Here is a 20672-nt window from a genome sequence, read left to right as displayed (position 1 = left end):
CCGGCCAGCTGATCATCAGCATGCGCACCAGAAACCTGGAAGAGTAGCTGGCTGAAACCGGAAGTTCAGAAGCTGAAACCAGAATTCATTTTTGGGCATGTGCCCTGGGCAGCTCCTCTTCCGGGTTGCGGCCCCGACGTGCGAGCGCGTGTGACCTCCCTTTTTGGCACTTAATGCCGAAAAGTTTCGCCATTACTGATCTAGGTGCTATTTCTGCTATGCTCTCCTTTAAACCCAGAAATATTTTTTTATATTATAAATTGTAACACAGATTCTATTTAATTTCTGCGTAGGTTGCATTCTCATCTGATCTCACCTTAGATTCCACAATCATAACAATAATCTTATTACATGTTGAGGGTAAACAGGAAAAATCACTGTTGGCTGTAAAAAAAAAGTTATTTCTGAAATACATATTTTGTGTCTTAGAGATGCCTCTTCATCTCCTCCTCTGATGCTGTATTTGGCATTGCTGTGCAAAGTTTCTCTGTTGAAATAGTCTGGTAATTACTTCTCTTGACTTACACTTTCAAAGCTTAATATTTTTACCAGGCAAGCTTTTTGTCACTCTTTTGTTTGCTTGATTCTCTCCCCTTTGGTGGATTGTTATTTTTAATGTTTTTATTTGGCATTCCTTTTTTTTTATAAACCTTTTAAAGCTGAAAACCACTTAAAACGAAATTCATTTTTTGGATAGTAGTATACTTCCTACACAGACTCCGCTATGTCATCATTATTAGTTGTACTGTTTATCTGATGTCATAGGTTCATCACATTTCCTGAATATTTATGACTTCACTATTTTACATTATTATTTCAATACATTTTAAATGCGATTTTTTCCCCATATACCTTTCCTTTAGAGAAAATTGAAATGTGAGAATGAAAAGATAAATTGACAGTCTCAAATGATCAGGCATTTCTCTTTCCTTCCTAAGATTCAGATATGTTACCTAGCAAAGAGGTTTAAAACAGCCCTATCTGCTCTTTAATTGGAGAAAGTTCCCAGACCAGAAGCCCAGTGTATGGTCAGGGAGTAATTCAGTCAGGAAGACTGCAGGGAGCAGAAAAGACACGAAGCTAAAGAAAAGCAAACATAACCCATGCTGTAGAGCAGGGGTGTCAAACTTGATTTCATTGAGGGCTGCATCAGGGTTGTGTTTGACCTCGGGGGGAGGGGATTGGGAGGGTGTGGCCAGCTTGACATCACTTGTATCGGGGACGCCTGTGATGGCCCAAGCACTCTGCCAACAAAAACGGAGCTTGGGAGGGCTGTGCGCAGATTAGGAAATGTTGAAATTGCAGAATGAATTTATGAATAAACACATATGAAGTTGAGATAGACGTGAAATAATTTGATCCATCCTTCTCTAGGTGTTAAGATATTTCCGTAGTAAACTATACATGTTTAAAAGATACTTTAAATTTTCCTTTCAGGAAAATGAGAAACACATTAAGTTACCAGACTTTTCCATTATTTATTTTTAAAATCATCCTTATTATTTTTGATTCTTAGGCAGACTATTATATTAACAAGAATGAACAGTAATGAATAACCATTGCATTAAACACTGTAAGGTTGGAGAAAATGTGAGTTGTAAGTGTAATAAAATGAATATATGACTAAAAGTGGTTTCTTTTAAAATGCATCCCAAGTAGCTATGGTATTCATTAGTATTAAATATTATTTTATTAACTTAGGCAACCTTGAATATTAGGGACAAGGATAAAATGAATTAATTATATGAGTCATTCAGATGGTACTTTCAGAAGAGTTATGTGATGAAAATATTCAGGTCTTGGTAGATAAGAGAAATTACTATGCAGCTTATAAGTCTCTCATTAAATAGTCGAGAAAAATGATTAATTTTAATTGCCAGTCAAAACAGTGCACAGAAGCAGCAGGCCACCAAAAAATAAATTACTCTCCTAATTTCAATTTTTGTTCACACTTAAAATTGATGTTTTATTGTCAAGTATTACTGTCATCAATATTTATTTTGATGCATGTCACATACCTGCCTATCTCTATTAAGGACAGACATGGATGTGGGGCATAGTAATAATAGATTTTCTGCCACAAACTTTTTTTTAATTTTGATATTATTTGATGGCTGCCTCTTAAATTTTGATAGGGCATTATTTCAATTGAAACACAATATATGATTGTTTAACAAATGTCCAAAAGTGTATGTATGTGATTAAGTCATGCCAGAAGCAGGGAAGATTTTCTTAAAGTTAAAAGGTACAATTAATTTCCTGTTATACTTCCAATTAACTAAATTGCTAGCCTTATGGTGAAAAGTAGAAAAATGCAATTGAGTTGCTGCTTGGGGCATCCAAAAAGAGTGGGAATAGAAACAATGTAATTAAGTGACTTCAACTGCATTAAGAAACATAGTTTCCCCTTATGCCTTTAAATATATCGTTGAGTGATGCAGAATTGGGCTTTAGCAGAAGAGAAAATAAAGCACGATTTCCAACTGCTAGATTGTCCAATGTGACTTTTACTCCAATTTAGGAAGAAAATTTAGAAGAGTTAACAGAGATCAGTAGGAGGAACTTCATGGTATACAGCAGTGGTCCCCAACCCCCGGTCCGCGGACCGGTGCCGGGCCGTGGAGTACCTGGCACCGGGCCGCGCAGCGGCCGGGGGACATGAACGCTGCAGCGCAAAGGCTCCTGGGCCGTGCGCAAAAGCTCCTGGGCCGTGCGCAAAAGCTCCTGGGCCGTGCGCAAAGGCTCCAGGGAAGAGAGCCCCGCGCAGGTACGCACGTGTGGCCCAAAGCCCCCACCCCTGCGCGCGCTCAGCGGGCCACGGTAAAATTATCAAAGGCTGATTGGTCCGCGGCGATAAAAAGGTTGGGGACCACTGGTATACAGCACCTTATACAAGTCCTCTCTTTACAAATCTGTAAAACAGATATATCCTACCGCTGATATAATCAAGAAATAAATAGTAGAAAACTTTGATCAAATAAATAGCTGGAGGAAAGGGATGACTCTAGATCAAAATTGGGCAAAGTTTTAAATCTGATTGTCACCATGCTAAAATCTGGATCTCCCACACTTTGCTTAAAGGACAGTCTTGTAGCAGGGCCCATTTGCGCATTCTAAACAAGGAGAACATGAAGTGTACTGTCACAGGGTGACTGGTAGGAGACACTTGTTCACAGAAGGACTTTTCTTGGAGGGTATATAACACCCATCAGTGGAGCAGACTGATGAGAATAAAGAACAACTAACTTATCCGAAAACTTGAATGCTCATCCAAAGTAATATTTGGGATCTAATACACACACACACACACACACACACACTCCATACACATACCATATACACACTATTTGAACATGTAGTTTCCTTATCCAAAAGAACATCTATTTTAGGCAATGTAAAACATCTGTTTTATGGAAGATATGCTGCATTTAACTGAATCACCTGTGCTTTTGTTCTTTATGAAAAACCTATTGTCCAAACAGAACACCGATTGGGATCATTTCACAAGATAATCTTACCTACCCTAATGAAACATACCAGCTTTCTATTCCCATATAAGCTTTAATAGTTATTTATCTTCAAAACAAAGGCTGGTTTGATCCCCTCCCCCAGTTTGATGAGTTTGGTTCTGATAAAGCTTTTTCCAGCATGCCCTTGCTGAGCTCCAACCATATCCTTTCTCCCCATCCTCTTCCTCATACAGCATTTTCAGTGTTGGGAAAATCAGAGAATAAAGGTTTTTTTAGCAGTACTTGTCTTTCCAAGGCTGGAACTCCCTTTCCAGTTTCTGGTTTATCCTATCCTTAAGAGTTTGTTTTAGAATATATAAGGTAGCAAAAAATTCTGAGGAAATCTTCTTTCATACTATAACCATGAATATGCATAACCATGATAGCAATAGCAATAACACTTAGACTGATATACACTTCACAGTGCTTTACAGCCCTCTCTAAGAGGTTTACAGAGTCAGCCTATTGCCCCCAACAATTTGGGTCTTCATTTTACTCACCTCAGAAGGATGGAAGGCTGAGTCAACCTTGAGCCTGGTGAAATTTGAACTGCCAAATTGCAGTCAGCCGGCAGTCAGTAGAAGTAGCCTGCAGTACTGCACTCTAACCACTGCGCCACCAAGGCTCATGATATATGTCTTGACACAGTATACCACTAAAGTATGAAAATATAAAAACTGCCCCATTTAAAACTGAGGAGTGATTGAAAGATCAAACTTCCCCACAAAAACTAAATATTTACTAATATTTATTGAGAATGTATTTTCCCTGAGGGAGAATATACAGTTTATATTCAAATAATGTGTGAATCCTGGTAGAATGTAAACTCATACATTTCTCCAATGTGTAGTCATGATTATGACTGAAGACTTACATTGATATCTTCCAAATCCAAGAAGTTCAGCACAATCCCATTGCGTTTCCAGATGATTGGAGGCCTCAGAGGTCCGTGTATAGCACAAGTCAATACAGTGCTTAGTCCAACTGTTACTGTGGTAATGCTGACTTTCTGCTCTTCGGAGAGTATGAGTTGAACCACCTCTGTGAAAATAATCAAAAAAGACAATTTATTCATTTTACTATCTACTAAATAAGAATGATTAAGGAATTTTCAGGAATAGCTAAAGCATTGGCTGTCCCAAATATAAACCCAAATACTCTCTGCCCATCAGATAATCCTGAAGGTTGTTAGACATAAGTTAATATCACTCTTACTAGTCTGGAGAAATCAAATTCATATTAAAGAGATTAGCATATACTTTTCTTTCTCATTTCTGAGAGGCACAGCTGTTTGGACTAATTGTTTCTCATGTAGGAATGTGACCTCCTCTCCCATCCATCCATCCATCCATCCATCAGTATCTATCAGTATCTATCATCTATCAATCTACCACTATCTATCTATCTATCTATCTATCTATCTATCTATCTATCTATCTATCATCTTTCATCTGTCTGATTGGCAGAACTACTCAACTAAAACTTTTAGTATGATTCTAGGCAGCAAATAGCAAAAACTTACAATAAAGCAAAGAACCCCCACCTAATATTTAAAACATACCCAAATGGTAACCAAACACAATCATAAAACCATCCAAATATGCTTTTCTTCAACTGGACTAAACCCTTGGGGGAAAAGTCATATGTAACATATATGACCTGAATATAAACAAACAAACAAACAAACAAACAAATTAATAATTTAATAACCAGAAAAATATTGTATATTGTACACTCAATTGTCCATTGAGAATTATAGGTCCCAAATTAGATCCAAAATGAGGTTCAAGGGTCATTCCATGTCAAGTGGTCTGGGGCTCCCTGCTTGACCATCATGGGTTTCGATGAAATTTGGTGTGAACATGCACACATGTCCCCAATGAACATTGGTAAAGTGTTACATTTGCCAATGCAATACTTGCAGAGATATAGTCATTTGTTTGACCACATACCCCAGCCTTCTACAGTGTGACTCTGAGGTTTCAGCAACTTTGAGACGTAATATCTCTAGCAATATTTTGTTGAAAGAAATAAAACCTGGCCATCTTGTACAACTTGTTTTGCTCTATTAAACAAAATAATAAAAACATTCTCATGAGTGATCTCCATCTAGATAATTTGGAGCAAAGTTGGACGAAAATGACTGCGGTGTGAAAAAAGGGTAAAGTTTGGCTTCTTATACGGAATGTCTCAAAGTTGTTGAAACCTCAGAAGGTTGCAGTATGCAGAAAACCTGTAGAAGGTTGCAGTATGGGGTCAAACAAATGAGTATTGCATCGGCAAATGTAACACTTTACCAATGTTCATTGGGGATGTGTGTGCATGTTCACACCAAATTTCATCAAAATCTGTGATGGTCGAGCTGGGCACTTTTCTGACCACTTGACATGGAATGACCCTCAACTTATTCACGGAAAGACTTATTTGCAATAATATGATAATATTTATAATGTACCGTATTTCTCATTTATACTTGCAGATGAACTCATCCATAGATAAAGTGTTCTTCAAATTTTTAATCAAGATACCATGAAAAAAGCAGGTTGCCTTTTTTGCCGGTTGTGTATCTCTCATAGTATTTGGATTAAAATGTTAAGGGTTGGCTTCTCTGTGGGTTGGTTTATTCATTAGTGTATATGATAATTTTATTAAGATAGAACAATGCTATGCCTACTGAGTAAATAGTCATCCAAATGACCTCTTACATCAGAAAATGGCATTTTTCATCATGCTTCTTTTGTAATTCCATTCCATTCCATTCCATTCTAATTACATGGTATTCTATTCAGTTCTAAACTGCTTTGTATGAACTGATTTTAGGATTTTTTTTTTTAAACTTGGCACTGCATTTTGATTAATACCGCTAAAGAGAAAAATAATATAGCCAAAATTGTGATATTTGTATCACAATTTATCCCCTCAAAACGCTACAATAATAGCATTATTTGCACACGTAACTGTTCTAAAATATGCCAACCACACTTTGCTTTGCTGCATGAACAGGTAAATTATTGATGGTGGAATTAGTGTCAGTGGAAGAGAATTATTATTAAGCATTTTAACTAAATATAATGAGAAGTGATGAAGTAATAAAGCAACATTGTCAAATCTGAAACATTTATAGCTCTATCATTCCCTAGATATCTGTTCTTGACTCTGGACAATGCAACCGTTAAACGCTCCAAGTGGAACTTTCACATTAATAGCCTATTAAGATGATATTTAAGATGATAGTTTATTATCACATATCCTCTGATGCAATACTGATCTAGTCTGTGGTTGGCAAACAAACAATATAGCAAATAGAGAAAGATAGATCTAAAAATCATGCATATCACAGCAGCCAATTAAGCTGAAAATTTTCACTTGTCCAATAGAGGGAAGTCAAGAGATACAGAAAATTCTTAACACATGAAGCTATTGTATCTTGTCATCACCTAGAGGTGTACAGCATAACTGTGGTAGCTGGAGCCACATTAAATTGATCACTGTCCATAGAAAATGGAATTGATTCCAGAGTCATGATAGTACATCCCTATAGGCTCAGAACATGAAGACCATGACCCTGAAATGGAATTGAAAGAAGATTGTATTGCTGAAAGGAACGTAAAGAATGGGAAAAAAATGTAGAGAGACATTCAGAAGAACAGATATTGGCAAGCTGTTATGGGAGGGCTGTAAACACAAATAGAAACTGAGCTCTGATTCAAATGGTGAGCCAATGCAGAGCCCTACACAAACATGTAAAGAACATGTTAGGTCCAGAACAGCCCAAATGACATTATTCCAGACTAAAATCAGAGGATGGAGAAAGAAATTAATAGCAATAACAATAGCACTTAGACTTCATAGTGCTTTACAGCACTTTCTAACTGGTTTACAGAGTCAGCATATTGCCTCCAACAATTTGGGTCCTCATTTTACTGAGCTTGAAAGGATGGAAGGCCGAGTCAACCTTGAACCGGTCAGGATCGAACTCCTGGCAGTGGGCAGAGTCGGTCTGCATTCTAACCACTGCACCACCAGGACTTATTAAGAACACCTGACAGGATACTGTTATAAAAATCAGACCTAAGGCATGCAGCAATAATGCTACCATTTTCTCCATCAACCCTTCACTGCAGTCCTCCAAATATTAAATAAATAATAGTAAATCTGGCTATATAATGAAGCAACAGGTACAGAGACAATGGTCATAGATTAAAATGTCAAAGTCAGAGGAACCTGGGACAATCTGAGAGCCCTGGAAATAAACAGGAGGGCAACCCAGTAGAAGATGGGAAAGACAATCAGTCTGACATACAACAGTCTTAGTGTAGTTCATATTCATCTTACGGTGATGCTAGTGAGACAGTCCATCACTGTTTACAGATTTACAGATTAACAGAGTTGGAAGGGACTTTGTAAGTCATCTAGTCCAACCCCTCCGCCCTGTTGACCAGACACTTTTCATACTTACACTGTTGCAGCATCCCCACGGTCATGTGATCAAAATTTGGATGCTTGGCAACTAGCATGTATTTATAACAGTTGCATTGTCCTGGGGTCATGTGATCATCATTTGTAACCTTCCCAGCTGGCTTTCGACAAAGAAATCAATGAAGGAAGCCAGATTTGCTTGATGACCAAATGATTCACTTAACAACTATGGCAAGAAAGTTGTAAAAGGAATCAAGAATCACTTAACAACTTTCTTGCTTATCAATAGACATTTTTGGGCTCAACTGTGGTTGTAGGTCAAGGGCTACCTGTAATGAACAGAGAGATGCTGGGTAGATATTAAGTGAAAAGCAGCTATCATATGATACAAAAGAAGAAAGACACTGGCAATTAACATTGCTGAAATAAGATCTTGGCTGGAATTTATAGAAGCTTTATCATGATTAAGAGGAACTGCTTGAAAGAATAAGTCTTTTTGACAACAGTAACAATCCTTTGAGAGCTGGTTTGTAGTGGTTACAGCATCAGGCTAGAAATAGGAGATTGTGTTATAGATTCACCTTAGGTAAAATTCCATCTGGATGATCTTGGGCCAGCCATTCTGTCTCAGCCCTAGGAAGCAGGCAAACCACTTCTGAAATCTTCCCCCCAAAACTGTAGGGACTTGCCAAGGCAATCACCAAGAGTCCAAATTGATCCAAAAGCATGCACCCACAAAGACACAAGAAAACCAAACTATTGTCATTGTTCAAGCAAACAAGCAGCTTAGATTTTAAATTGGCTGGAGAACCATTAATCACACATGCCCACCTTTTCTGTGACACACAAAACACAAGTTTCAGGCTATCTTGGAAAGTAACTGTGAGCAGATACCTAATTCTTTTTATAAGTGTCAGGGCTGATTAACCTTTAAAAGACACAGTCTGAAACAATGGCTAATCCAGTCATCTACTCTTTACTGTTTCAATTCCTTTCCCTTTTATTGATGAGCAGAGAAATTAAGAATCCACCTTGAAATACTGATCAGCGAACCTGACACAGTCTGGCCTTGCTTGAGTAGCAAAACACTTTATCAATGTTCTGGTTGATATAAAGAAAAGATAGACCAGGTAATTGACATTTGCTCTTCAGAATGGCAGTGGCCTGATCGGACTCTCCAGGGACATATTTCCTCTTTTCTTTCCTTCAAGCATCAATGTGCTAGATGGTATGAATATTCATTTCCATTAAAATGGTATCAAATTTCAGCAGGTATTATAGGCATATAGAGAATACTTAAAATAACTGTCAGATGGGGCATTTTACAAAAAAGGAGGGATGATTTTTTAAACACACACACACACACACACACACACACAATCAAACTTTAAAGTATTTACTCCCACAACTTTGCTAAAAAAAAAAGCTAAGTATATTAGTTTTTCATTTTGTTTTCAATGAGCTGTCATCATTATCTCCCTTCAGTTATCAGTTGTATTTGAAAGCTTTCTAAATACAGATGTAATAATAGAAAATTATTTCAGTAGTTTTACTAAATTAATTGAAAGGATACCATCTTCAATTTTAAAGCAACCTTGATTAGCCTTTTCTCAAAAGAAAAAATATGTGTATTGTGAGACAGGCATCTTCATTAACCTCATGCTTGGATAATTTTACCTCAGATAAATTTACCAAACATTTGGAGACATTTGCCTTGCTCAAGGATATACAACATGGCTCCATGAAGGCAAAGTCTTGTCTAGCTAATCTACTAGTTTTTGAGGCTGTTGATAAACATGTGGACAAGGCAAGCCAGTAGATATCATCTATTAAATTTAAAAAAAAAAATCTCTTATCAAATATTTATCAGTAACTTTAACAGTTATGGAATATAAGGACAGGCCGAATTGTGAATAAATGATCAGCTAAACAATAGAAAACTAAGTCTAGGAGTTCATGGATATTTTTCAAATGGAGGAATGTAATTAATGGACGTACTCCAGGACTGGTTTTTTAAAAAAACATATTTTTAAATGATCTAGAATCAAGTGTGACTAGTGGAATAGCCAAGTTTGCTGATAAGATTAAATTGTGTAAAAATTAGTACTAAAAACAAGAAGGGACTGTAAAGAAACCCGAAGGGTTTCATTGCATTAAGGCAATAGTGTTAAAATGGAAAGATGTCATTCAAGATGAGCAAGTGGACAATGAAGCGGACTTGTGCCAAAAGTCCTAACCAGTCACACAAACTAATGGGATCAGAGCTAGCAGAGCTAGATGAGAACGGAGATCTTGAAGTCATGGTGAACAGTTCACTGAAGATACTGATTTGATATAGCATGCACCTGCTGGAAAAAAACGATAATAGGTATCATAAGAAACAATACTGAAACTAGAGATGCCGATAGCATAATGCCTTTATATAAATGGTGTGATGGCATCTGGAATATATATAAGACTCAGCCGCCCTGAGTCTTCGGAGAGGGGCGGCATATAAATTGAATTAATTAAATTAAATAATGTGCAGTTCTGGTTGCTGCACTTCAAAAGAGACGTAGAAGAGGTGAGAAGGTTCAAATGGGGGCAATTTACATTGGGACTGGAGAAGCTTCTCTGTAATGAAAGATAATAGTATTTGGGAATTTTTAGTCTAGAAAAGAGATGACGGAGAAGGCACATGACCGAGGTACACAAAATTAGTCATGGTGTGGATAAGGAGATATTTTCCTCTCCTCAGATACAAGAACCAGAGGTCACCCAATAAAATGAAATATGGACAATATATATATATATATATATATATATATATATATATATATATATATATAACGGGTTACACCAATTTGCAGAAATTCTGGGGACCGATGTGTGTTACTCTTGATGGCAGCATGGCTGTCTCTGAAGGCTGGGAGACCAATGGTCTTCCCTGTGTAGTTAGTTGGCCACGGTGGGAACAGAAAGCTGGACTAAATGGCTCAGCAGGGCACTGTTCATGTTCTTGTTCATGTTCTTATGTTCTGAATACTTTGTACTTTTTCTATGCAAAGTACATTTTGTTCTAAATTGCTCACAGTTTGCAGAGAGCTCTTTTCCAATATTTTTGTTCTATTTTCAGCAGACCTTACTGAGGGCCAAACCCGAAGAGACTCTCACTATAGCACACCATTTAAAAACGAGCATCCAATTTACTGAAGTGGTGCACTTTTTATTAGGGAATATTAAGTGCTGAATATGTAAAGCACCAGAAGGTAGCTCTCTTATAATGAGTTAAAAAGAGCAGAAAATTGTACAGTTAAGCCAATTACCAGATATAAAATACTATGAGACTCTGTGCAAACTTTTGCTCTGGAAATCGATATTACAGATTGTGTTAGATTCCTATAATCTGGCCAGATTATGGTTTTCTTCTGCCTATTGTTATTCACACATATTTGAGATTTGATTACATTCACAGTTTATAACACTTTGTTTCAATTATTTGTAAATATTCACAACACATAGTTCAGTGATTTCTAACACTAATATATGTAACAGTACATTTTTAAAATTGAGGTACATTATCTTCTTTTGATGAAAATAATTATATTTGACATGCACTTTATAGGATAAAAACAATTAGCAAATTACATAAAATTTAGTGTCTTTAATGAGGATCCTTTTTTAAAAAAAAAGATATGATGAAAGGGAATTATATTGGCTTTGTCTTTCCATGGTGTTCCCTTAATTATAGTTTTTTTGGAATGATTTGGCTTCTGTAAAACACTTTTAACATTATCTCGTAGTCTTTCTTTCAAGTGTATTGTTGTAGCATTTCCTTTTAAAATATGGCAAATATTGAGTTTCACAGAAGAACAAGGAAAAATATTTCTTAGAAAAATTGCATATGACACTATTAATCTTTCACAACCGGCTGACCATTCTCATGTGTTCTAACAAAGATATAAGTTAATAAAATCACAACCATTCTTTTATTTATTGCAAGTGCTTTTGGAGAATATAAATTCACAGGTGTTAAAAATGAGTGAGAAGATCAAACAAATGCTGTTAGGATTTCATCAGCACAGATCCTATTGGGATAAGGTGACCAGACGTCCCGCTTTTGGCGGGACAGTCCCGCTTTTGAGCAATTTGTCCCGCGTCCCGCGGCGTTTTAAAAAAGTCCCGATTTTTCATTCTGCCTCCTGGTTCCCGGCTGCCTCCTGAATCCCCGCTGATGGCTAGATGGCTAGAACCTGTTTAAACTCTTGCCGCGGGGCTTCAAAGGGCCGCCCTACGTTAATTAGCTCGGCTTCCCCCTCTCAGCTGATTTGCACAGGGCTCTGCTCTTGCTAAATTGCTCAGCAGTTTTTTTTTTCTCTTTGTGCAAACCAAGCTCAAAACGAAAGTGAAAGTAAAACAGGCTGTTGGCTTTGCGGTTTGCTTGCAACTTTGTAAAATTAGGCAGCAGATTTATTTTCCTTTTCCTCACCAAAAAAGGTAAGTGCAAACAATGGAAAATTATTTAGGGCAAAAGAGGAGAGTTCAAGATTTTAAAACACAAAAGAAAAAAAAGCTCTTTTTAACTAGGGAATTGTAATAATTGAGATATTATTAATTGTATACTGTGTTGAAAGCAGAAATGGTTAAGTTGTGGTTTGGAGGAATATATGGGGGAAATAATTTGGTTTATTATTATTGGTAAATATAATTAATTGATTTGTAAGAAATTGGATTGCATGGAAATAATTGGAATATTCATGTTCATATTGATTAATATACAAAAAAGGTAGCTATATAACTAATTGATTTATATTAAAATGTTGAATTTGTATTAAACAACTGTATTACATAATTAACCAATGTGAGGATGGATATAAAAATAGATGACAATGGGAAGGGGTATAATATAGAATAGAAGGGAAAAATTGAATTTGATTAAGATTAGAGATGAGGATGAAGGGTAATATTGTTTTTTTAAAAAATAGATGAGGAATAAATATGGTAAAAAGGAAATATAAAAATTGTAAATTTAATTGAAATGACTAAACACTGTTTAAATTTGTGAACCAGCCAAATATTCTGTTCAAAGAAAATACATTGTATGTATGTGTGTTTCTAATTATTGCTATTTATTCATATTTGTTCTCTTTTATTCTTTAAAGTTTAACAATTCATTCTTTATCTTAATATCTTTATATTTGTTTGGGGTTGGCTTTCTTCCCTTTCATCTTTTTTATTGTACAGCAATCTTTCTCCTCAAACCTACCACCTCTCTTTTCTTTCCTTCTTACTTTCTCTTCCCCCCCTCTTCTTCTCCTCCCTACTTCCTCTTCCTTTCTCCTTCTCCTCCTCTCTTCCTCCCTCTCTTAACCGTCACTCCTACTTTAATTTCCCTTCCCTTCCTTCTTCCCTCTCAATTACTGTATCCTTTTATGCATATGGACTACTCAGAGGGCTGAAAAAGTTATTTTTGACTGGTCCTCGCACTTTTGACCAGTCCTCGAACTTACGACTGTCCTCACATTTTACATTTTTGCCCTATCTTGTCATCATGGTGAAGAGAAGCAGTTGTGAAATGAGTGACGTGGTTGTTAAGAATGCTGCACGGGCATAAATGTGAGGATGGTCATAAGTGTGAGGACCAGTCAAAAGTGTGAGGACCTGTCAGAAATGACTTTTTTCAGCCCTCTGGTTAGTCCTTTTGTGCATATGGACTACTCAGAGGGCTGAAAAAGTTATTTTTGACTGGTCCTCGCACTTTTGACCAGTCCTCGAACTTACGACTGTCCTCACATTTTACATTTTTGCCCTATCTTGTCATCATGGTGAAGAGAAGCAGTTGTGAAATGAGTGACATGGTTGTTAAGAATGCTGCACGGGCATAAATGTGAGGATGGTCATAAGTGTGAGGACCAGTCAAAAGTGCGAGGACCTGTCAGAAATGACTTTCCAGCCCTCTGAGTAGTCCCTATACACATAGCCATGGCCACCCGGTCACATGACCAGCTAGCCACGCCCACCCAGTCACATGGCCTCCAAGCCACGCCCACACAATAAGCCACGCCCACAATGGTGTCCCTCTTACCAATGTTAAAATCTGTTCACCTTACCCTATACACATAGCCATGGCCACCCGGTCACATGACCAGCTAGCCACGCCCACCCAGTCACATGACCAGCTAGCCACGCCCACAAAATAAGCCACGCCCACAATGTCCCTCTTTACCAATGTTAAAATCTGGTCACCTTATATTGGGACCAGGGGTGAAATGCTCCTGATTCGGACCGGCTCGGGTGAGTAGATAGTGGAGATTGAGGCTAGTTCGCTGAACTGGAAGTAATGGCTGGCTGGCCACACCCCCAAACCAGTCCATGGCCTGCAATCCTGCCATGCTTGCCTGCCTTCCATGCTGCCTTCCCGGTGTCCTGGTGTCCAGCTTGCGAAGGCAGGCAAGCAAAAGCCCATGTGGAAGGCAGGCAAGTATGGCAGACCTGCGGGGAAGGAGCTAGCACCTTACTTGCCCCCCCACTCCACTCAAGCAGCGGCTTCCCTGCTCAGCCCCAACAAGCTATGCATCCATAGCAATGAAGTTGTTTTGTTCGCCGCGGTGGTGCTTCGGAAGGGCAGGTAGACATATTCATTATAGTTGTCAGCTGCAGACGTTCGCCTGCCCTCCCAAAGCACCACTGCGGTGAACAAAACGACCCCATTGCGCCACGCCTCCTCCTGCAGCCAAACGCGCCCAGCTGTGCATGCCCTTTCTTCAAACAGGCTGTGCATGGGGCGCTTGGAGAGCGAGCGAGCAAGAGAGCTCTCCAACCTCTCTGTGTGTGTGTGTGTGTGTGCGTGTGTGAGTGATCTGAAGCCGAGGCACCCAAACTTCTGGCACTGGCAGGGACGGCATCTGAGCAGCCCTGAGTCAGCCATCTCCACCTGATCTACTCCCTGAGTCTCGCTGTTCTCCTTGCCCCTCCACCCCACCCCATTCAAGCAGCGGCAGGCTCTGCGGGACAACAGGACCTCTCATTTTTCCCACAGCATGGCGTACGCTTGCTACCTCTGCTTGCAAGTGATGATCTTCTCTGCTTCTCTTGAGATTCTGGTGCAGGCACCATGGATGCATAGCTTGTTGGGGCTGAGCAGAGAAGCCACTGCTTGAGTGGGGTGGGGGTGGGGGTGAAGAGAACGGCGAGACTCAGGGAGTAGGTCAGGTGGAGCTGGCTGACTCAGGGCTGCTCAGAAGATGTTGCCAGAAGTTTGGGTGCCTCAGCTTCAGATCGGTCCCTCCCTCCCTCTCTCTCTCTCTCACACACACAAAAACAGAGGTTGGAGAGCTGTCTTGCTCGTTGATGAAAGGTGAAAGGCGGCTTTTTCAGCAGCATCCCCCTCTCCTCTTTGGATTGCCCTGCAAGGGGGAGGCTCTGCCTTTGCAGAAATGGGGTGGGCGGTTTGTACAGAAGATTGGGGGGGATGGGCGGTCCTCCAGGAAAATGAGCAGGGCAAGAGAAGGATCTGAGGTTCACTTGGGCAGTCAAGCCAGAGGGAAACTCAAAGCGTTGGGGGTTTCAGAAAGGCAGAATGTGCTTTTGTGCAGCTCCTGGCTTCTGTGACATTCTATGAAAGACAGAATGTGCTTCTGTTCTGTGTCAGAATGTGGAGCTCCTGGCTCTAACGGTGAGTGACATGAATGATGTCAAACTGGCCACGCCCACCAAGTCACATGACCACCAAGCCACGCCCACAGAACTAGTAGCAAAAAAAATTAGATTTCACCCCTGATTGGGACCCTGTGTGAGCCAGTAGTATCTGAGCAGATGGCAACATCCAGCTGATGTTACATGGGTTTAGAAGCCAAGTCTGCTCAAATTTCATTTAGGCCAGTGATGGCACCAAGTGCCAAAAAGGAAGCACATGTGCACAGGTGCAGCACCAAGTGCCAGAAAGGGAGCACTTTGCATGCACATGCACATTCGTCAAGGCCACGACCAGGAAGAGGAGCTGCCCAGGGAGCACGCGCGCACTGGATAAGGTACTTCTGGTTTCCAGCGCGTGCATGTGTGCTGGCCAGCAAGTCTTCTGGTTACTGATGCACATGTGCATGCCAGTGTTGGGTTTCAAAAAATTTTTACTACTGGTTATGTGGTTGTGTCTTGGTCGGCGTGGCATGGCTTGGTGGGCATGGCAGAGAAGGATACTGTAAAATCTCTATTCCCTCCACAATCCAGGGGAAGGTTACTGCAAAATCCTCATTTCCTCTTGATCAGCTGGGACTTGGGAGGCAGAGAATAGATGGGGCGAGGCCAGTCAGAGGTTATTTACCAGTTCTCCAAACTACTCAAAATTTCCACTACTGGTTCTCTAGAACTGGTCAGAACCTGCTGACACCCACCTCTAGCGCACATGCCAGAGAACGGAAGACCAGCTCTTCCAGTTTCCGGCACTGCCTCACGCACAAAGGCCAGCTGATCAACACATGCACATGCACACCAGAAACCTGGAAGAGGAATGGGTGATGCCACGTGTGCCAGGCAACATGCCTCCACTTGCCACTTTGGGCATGCATGCCATAGTTTCGCCATCACGGATTTAGGCCTACAGAGAACACCAGGGCTATAGGATAGATTGAATAGTTTAAACGTATTCTTCCAGAAAGCAATAACAATTGCCTCTACATTTAGCCAAGAAAACTACATGGCTGTAATGCATGAAGTCACCAGAAATCAAACTTGACTCGCGAGATACTTTTCTTAATTTGGGGGATTAAGAAAGAAATCATACAGGCAGGCTATATGTTGCAAGTAAACATCTCTAAGTCATATATACTTGTAAATATTCTGACTTGGTATAAACTATTAAGCATTTTATATTGATCTACAATATATTATTGCCTCCCAGTTGTATTATGATTGTCATGCAATCAGACAGATGTTTAGACTGGATTTGCTATTTTTATCTACCTATTGAATCTTTCCCAAGGATGTGGGAAAGGCAGATGTTGTTTCTTGTTGTTTGATGGTGTTAAAAGCAGCATCGCAGGATGTAAAGTGTTCCATGTAAAACTGCCATTTGCAATTGATTGATAATGATATTTTAAATGCCAATGGTTTTCAAGTGGTGTTCTAGTTCTTTTGGGATTGCACTCTGGGTGCCTATCGCTATTGGTTCTATCTTTGCTTTCCTTTGCCACTTCTGTTGGCAGAAAAATTCTACTTTTCTCCAAATCTTTCGCTTCTCTCCTGTTGTCTCCAAGTAGTCCTATGTGCACTATTCAGATTTAGTTTTTGTCTTTCTTATTGACAATTGTTAAGTTAGGAGTGTTATGTGGTGGAGCCTGTCTATATTCTAAAGTCCCAGAGTACTTTAGTTTCTTCTTTTTCTATAACTTTTTCTATTTTGTGGTCCTACCAGTTCTTGCTTGCAGGCAAATGTTATTTCTTACTGATATCCCAATGCACCACTGCTGCTACTTTGTCATTATTGTTATTACTATTCAATCACAGGATCTTTATGAACTGCACTGATTTTAGTAGCAATAATCTTTAATAGCAAGTCCTGCATACTAATTTAGTTAGATAGTACCATTTATACTTCTTTATCATGGAAATCTTTCCTCTGCTGTCATCTAAAGCCAAGCAACGGCAATCATAATTTCACAATGAAGACATATATAATTGAGGTCATTACAGGAAGCAACCTGGAACAAGCATCTACAGAACAAAACTCATTGATTTAGCATAGCTCAGAGATAATTTACATAGAAAGTGTGGGTCATCTTTCCTTCAGCAAGAGTAGTACATTACATGCAGAATTCCATTTGATTTGGAAAATGATTTTTGTATCTCTAATTAGATTTTTTTTTGGGGACTTTAAACTTCGGATATAACTATTTTGCAGTATATTTTACTGCTTTTTAATTATTTTCCCCATTTCCTCACAGATATTTTCCTATACATGAAATAATGTAATATTTTTTCTAGGTTTCTGCGGATGTGCATCTTATTAAAAAATGAAGGTTATTCCACAGCATTTATTTATTACATTGATTGGCACAGGCTTCTAATGTATCCTGTCTCCAATTAGTAAAGGAGCATGAACTTTGGATTAAATTTTAGTCTCAATAAATAGCTTCTATCCTAATTTAGAGCATATGCAAGCCAAGACATTTCTCTCTGTATCTGCTTTATCAGTCAATAAAACATTTCTAATTAGAGATCTTTATTTGTCCTCTGCCTTTTTATTGAACCAAAGAAATTTCTGTGCAATCCCATTCAACTCTGCGATGTATATACAGTAAACATGTTTAATGTCTTTCTGTCTGTTAGAGTTTGTATGTGTGTGAGAGAGAAAGAGAGGGAGGGAAGGGAGGTTACATTTTACATATTAGATTTACATTCCACCTTTCCCCTAGCAATTTACAGCAGCATAAATATTTCTTCCCCCACCCCACCCCCACCCCCAAAAAGAACAACCCAAAGAAAGTGTTGGTTTGGGGGCCAATAACTAGAACTTCTCAATGAGTTTCCATGGCTAAATGTAGATTCTACAGTATACAAACCAGTGGTGGGTTGCTCCCGGTTCTGTCTGGTTCTTCCAAACTGGTAGTAAAAGCGGCGGGAGGCTCCACCCACCCGCCCGGATGTCATAAGGAATGATCTGTGCATGCGCAGAAGCTTCTGTGCATGCGTAGATTTGCACCCCCCCATTGGTAGTAAAGGTAAGTAGAATCCATCCCTGATACAAATCTATAAATATCTCCACATACTGGAAAGCAAATTAAATATTTGGGACAATTTTATGTTAACCAAACATCCAGATAGAATGCTGGGGGGAAAAAAATATGCCATTTAGAAACAGTGGGATCTATGGCTCCCACTGTTTTATCATTCAAGGGCTGCAGTAAATTCAGGAATCTCTTTGGATTCAGTGCCATGATGACAGCCCTTTCCACTCATGAAAGTGACTCATAAAGTAGACTGCATCTGTCTAAATGATTAATAATAAATATGAAAGCTAACATTGATCCAGTGATAAGGAATTTGTGTATCTGTTCTGTAAAATTTCATTTGTTCACATAATCATTTTTTTCTCCATTTTAAAAAATAATTCCTGAAAGCAACTAGGAATCAGTACTAGTGCTCTAATGCTTCAAATTCTAGATTTGCACCCCCCCATTGGTAGTAAAGGTAAGTAGAATCCATCCCTGATACAAATCTATAAATATCTCCACATACTGGAAAGCAAATTAAATATTTGGGACAATTTTATGTTAACCAAACATCCAGATAGAATGCTGGGGGAAAAAAAATATGCCATTTAGAAACAGTGGGATCTATGGCTCCCACTGTTTTACCATTCAAGGGCTGCAGTAAATTCAGGAATCTCTTTGGATTCAGTGCCATGATGACAGCCCTTTCCACTCATGAAAGTGACTCATAAAGTAGACTGCATCTGTCTAAATGATTAATAATAAATATGAAAGCTAACATTGATCCAGTGATAAGGAATTTGTGTATCTGTTCTGTAAAATTTCATTTGTTCACATAATCATTTTTTTCTCCATTTTAAAAAATAATTCCTGAAAGCAACTAGGAATCAGTACTAGTGCTCTAATGCTTCAAATTCTTGTTTCAGGAAGAATTGGCTTAGCTTTCTAACATTTCAACTCACTATGTGGGTTTGTTAGCATAATTTGTGCAATGAATCTGAGGAAATGGCTAAATAGGGAACAAGAAAACTACTACCATCAATAATAATAGGCTCAGAACTTTTTGTTATAGGCATGAAATTCATGTAATGAGAAAATCTATTTTTGTTTTTCTGTATATTTATAGATCAGCATATTGATTATTTTTTTTAATAGACCCTGAAAAGTATTTCAGAGGCCCAGGTTAGAGTCAATTAAAAATGTCCCCATTTTATTATTTCCATCAGGCATTCTAAGTGCGGAAACATAACTGAGCAAATGTGTGTGTGAAATAAGATTATTTTTAAATTCTAAGAAAATATGCTAATCTAAGCTATATTTTGTAATTGCCATAATTCAAACCATTACTGTAATGTACACTCTGCCTCCCATAGGCATGCTGTTTCAAATAATGTTTTATAGTAAATTCTGCACTAAATTAGTCACAGTATTTTCTGAGTCATAAAAAAGTATGACTGTATTTCTAACCATGACAAAGAATTTAGCATCTTAAGACTTTTCTGTTTGTCATTTATTCCTGAAATCTATAGGCTATGACTTTTTTGAGTTATACTTAATCTTTCGCTAAAAAGTATAAAATTTATTCTGTCAACTTTCCCTCCATAAAATAAGTCCATCTGAGTATTTCTCAACATTTACAGCTGAGTGCTTCTGAGTGCTTCTTGCACAAAAGTGCAACTTTCTCCTCAAACATCTCCACACTCAAAAGATAAAGGAGGTAGGACAATGGCCTTGGACTTTCATCTATAGGCTCATGAAATAAGCATTACAGTTCTGTCAATTGCTCCAAATCATACTGAGACTGTCAACTTGAATCAACTTGATCCAAATGATGATTCAATTCAGAAGAAATGAATATGTTTGCATAGTATCAGATGGGTTCAAAAGCATCTGATCCGAAATATGGAATCAATTATTTGATAGGAAGATTAAGATCAAAGGGGTGTTTCAGTCAAAGTGCCTATAAACTGAATGGTTGTGCTGTATATCCTTAATAAATAGCATTATCAGCATTTTAATTCTCTTTCTCTGTCACTTGCATGACCAGGTAACTATGGCA

At 38.6% G+C, this 20672-nt stretch overlaps 1 protein-coding gene across 1 annotated transcript in view; it reads right to left on the bottom strand.

Annotated features, from left to right (window-relative positions):
* FSTL4 (follistatin like 4) overlaps window positions 1–20672 on the bottom strand; it is a 447062-nt gene that overhangs the window by 74021 nt on the left and 352369 nt on the right. The window contains exon 6 of the mRNA XM_070933914.1: window positions 4384–4550. Within this exon, the coding sequence (XP_070790015.1) occupies window positions 4384–4550 (167 nt within the window). The remainder of the gene's footprint in view (window positions 1–4383; window positions 4551–20672) is intronic.

This window comes from Pituophis catenifer, unplaced genomic scaffold, assembly GCF_029215685.1.
Source record: "Pituophis catenifer annectens isolate HBS135680 unplaced genomic scaffold, rPitCat1.0.hap2 SCAF_2, whole genome shotgun sequence".
In the NCBI taxonomy this organism is placed as follows: domain Eukaryota; kingdom Metazoa; phylum Chordata; class Lepidosauria; order Squamata; family Colubridae; genus Pituophis; species Pituophis catenifer.
Note: the sequence above shows the minus strand (reverse complement) of the source record. Positions and strands in the feature narration are given on the sequence as shown.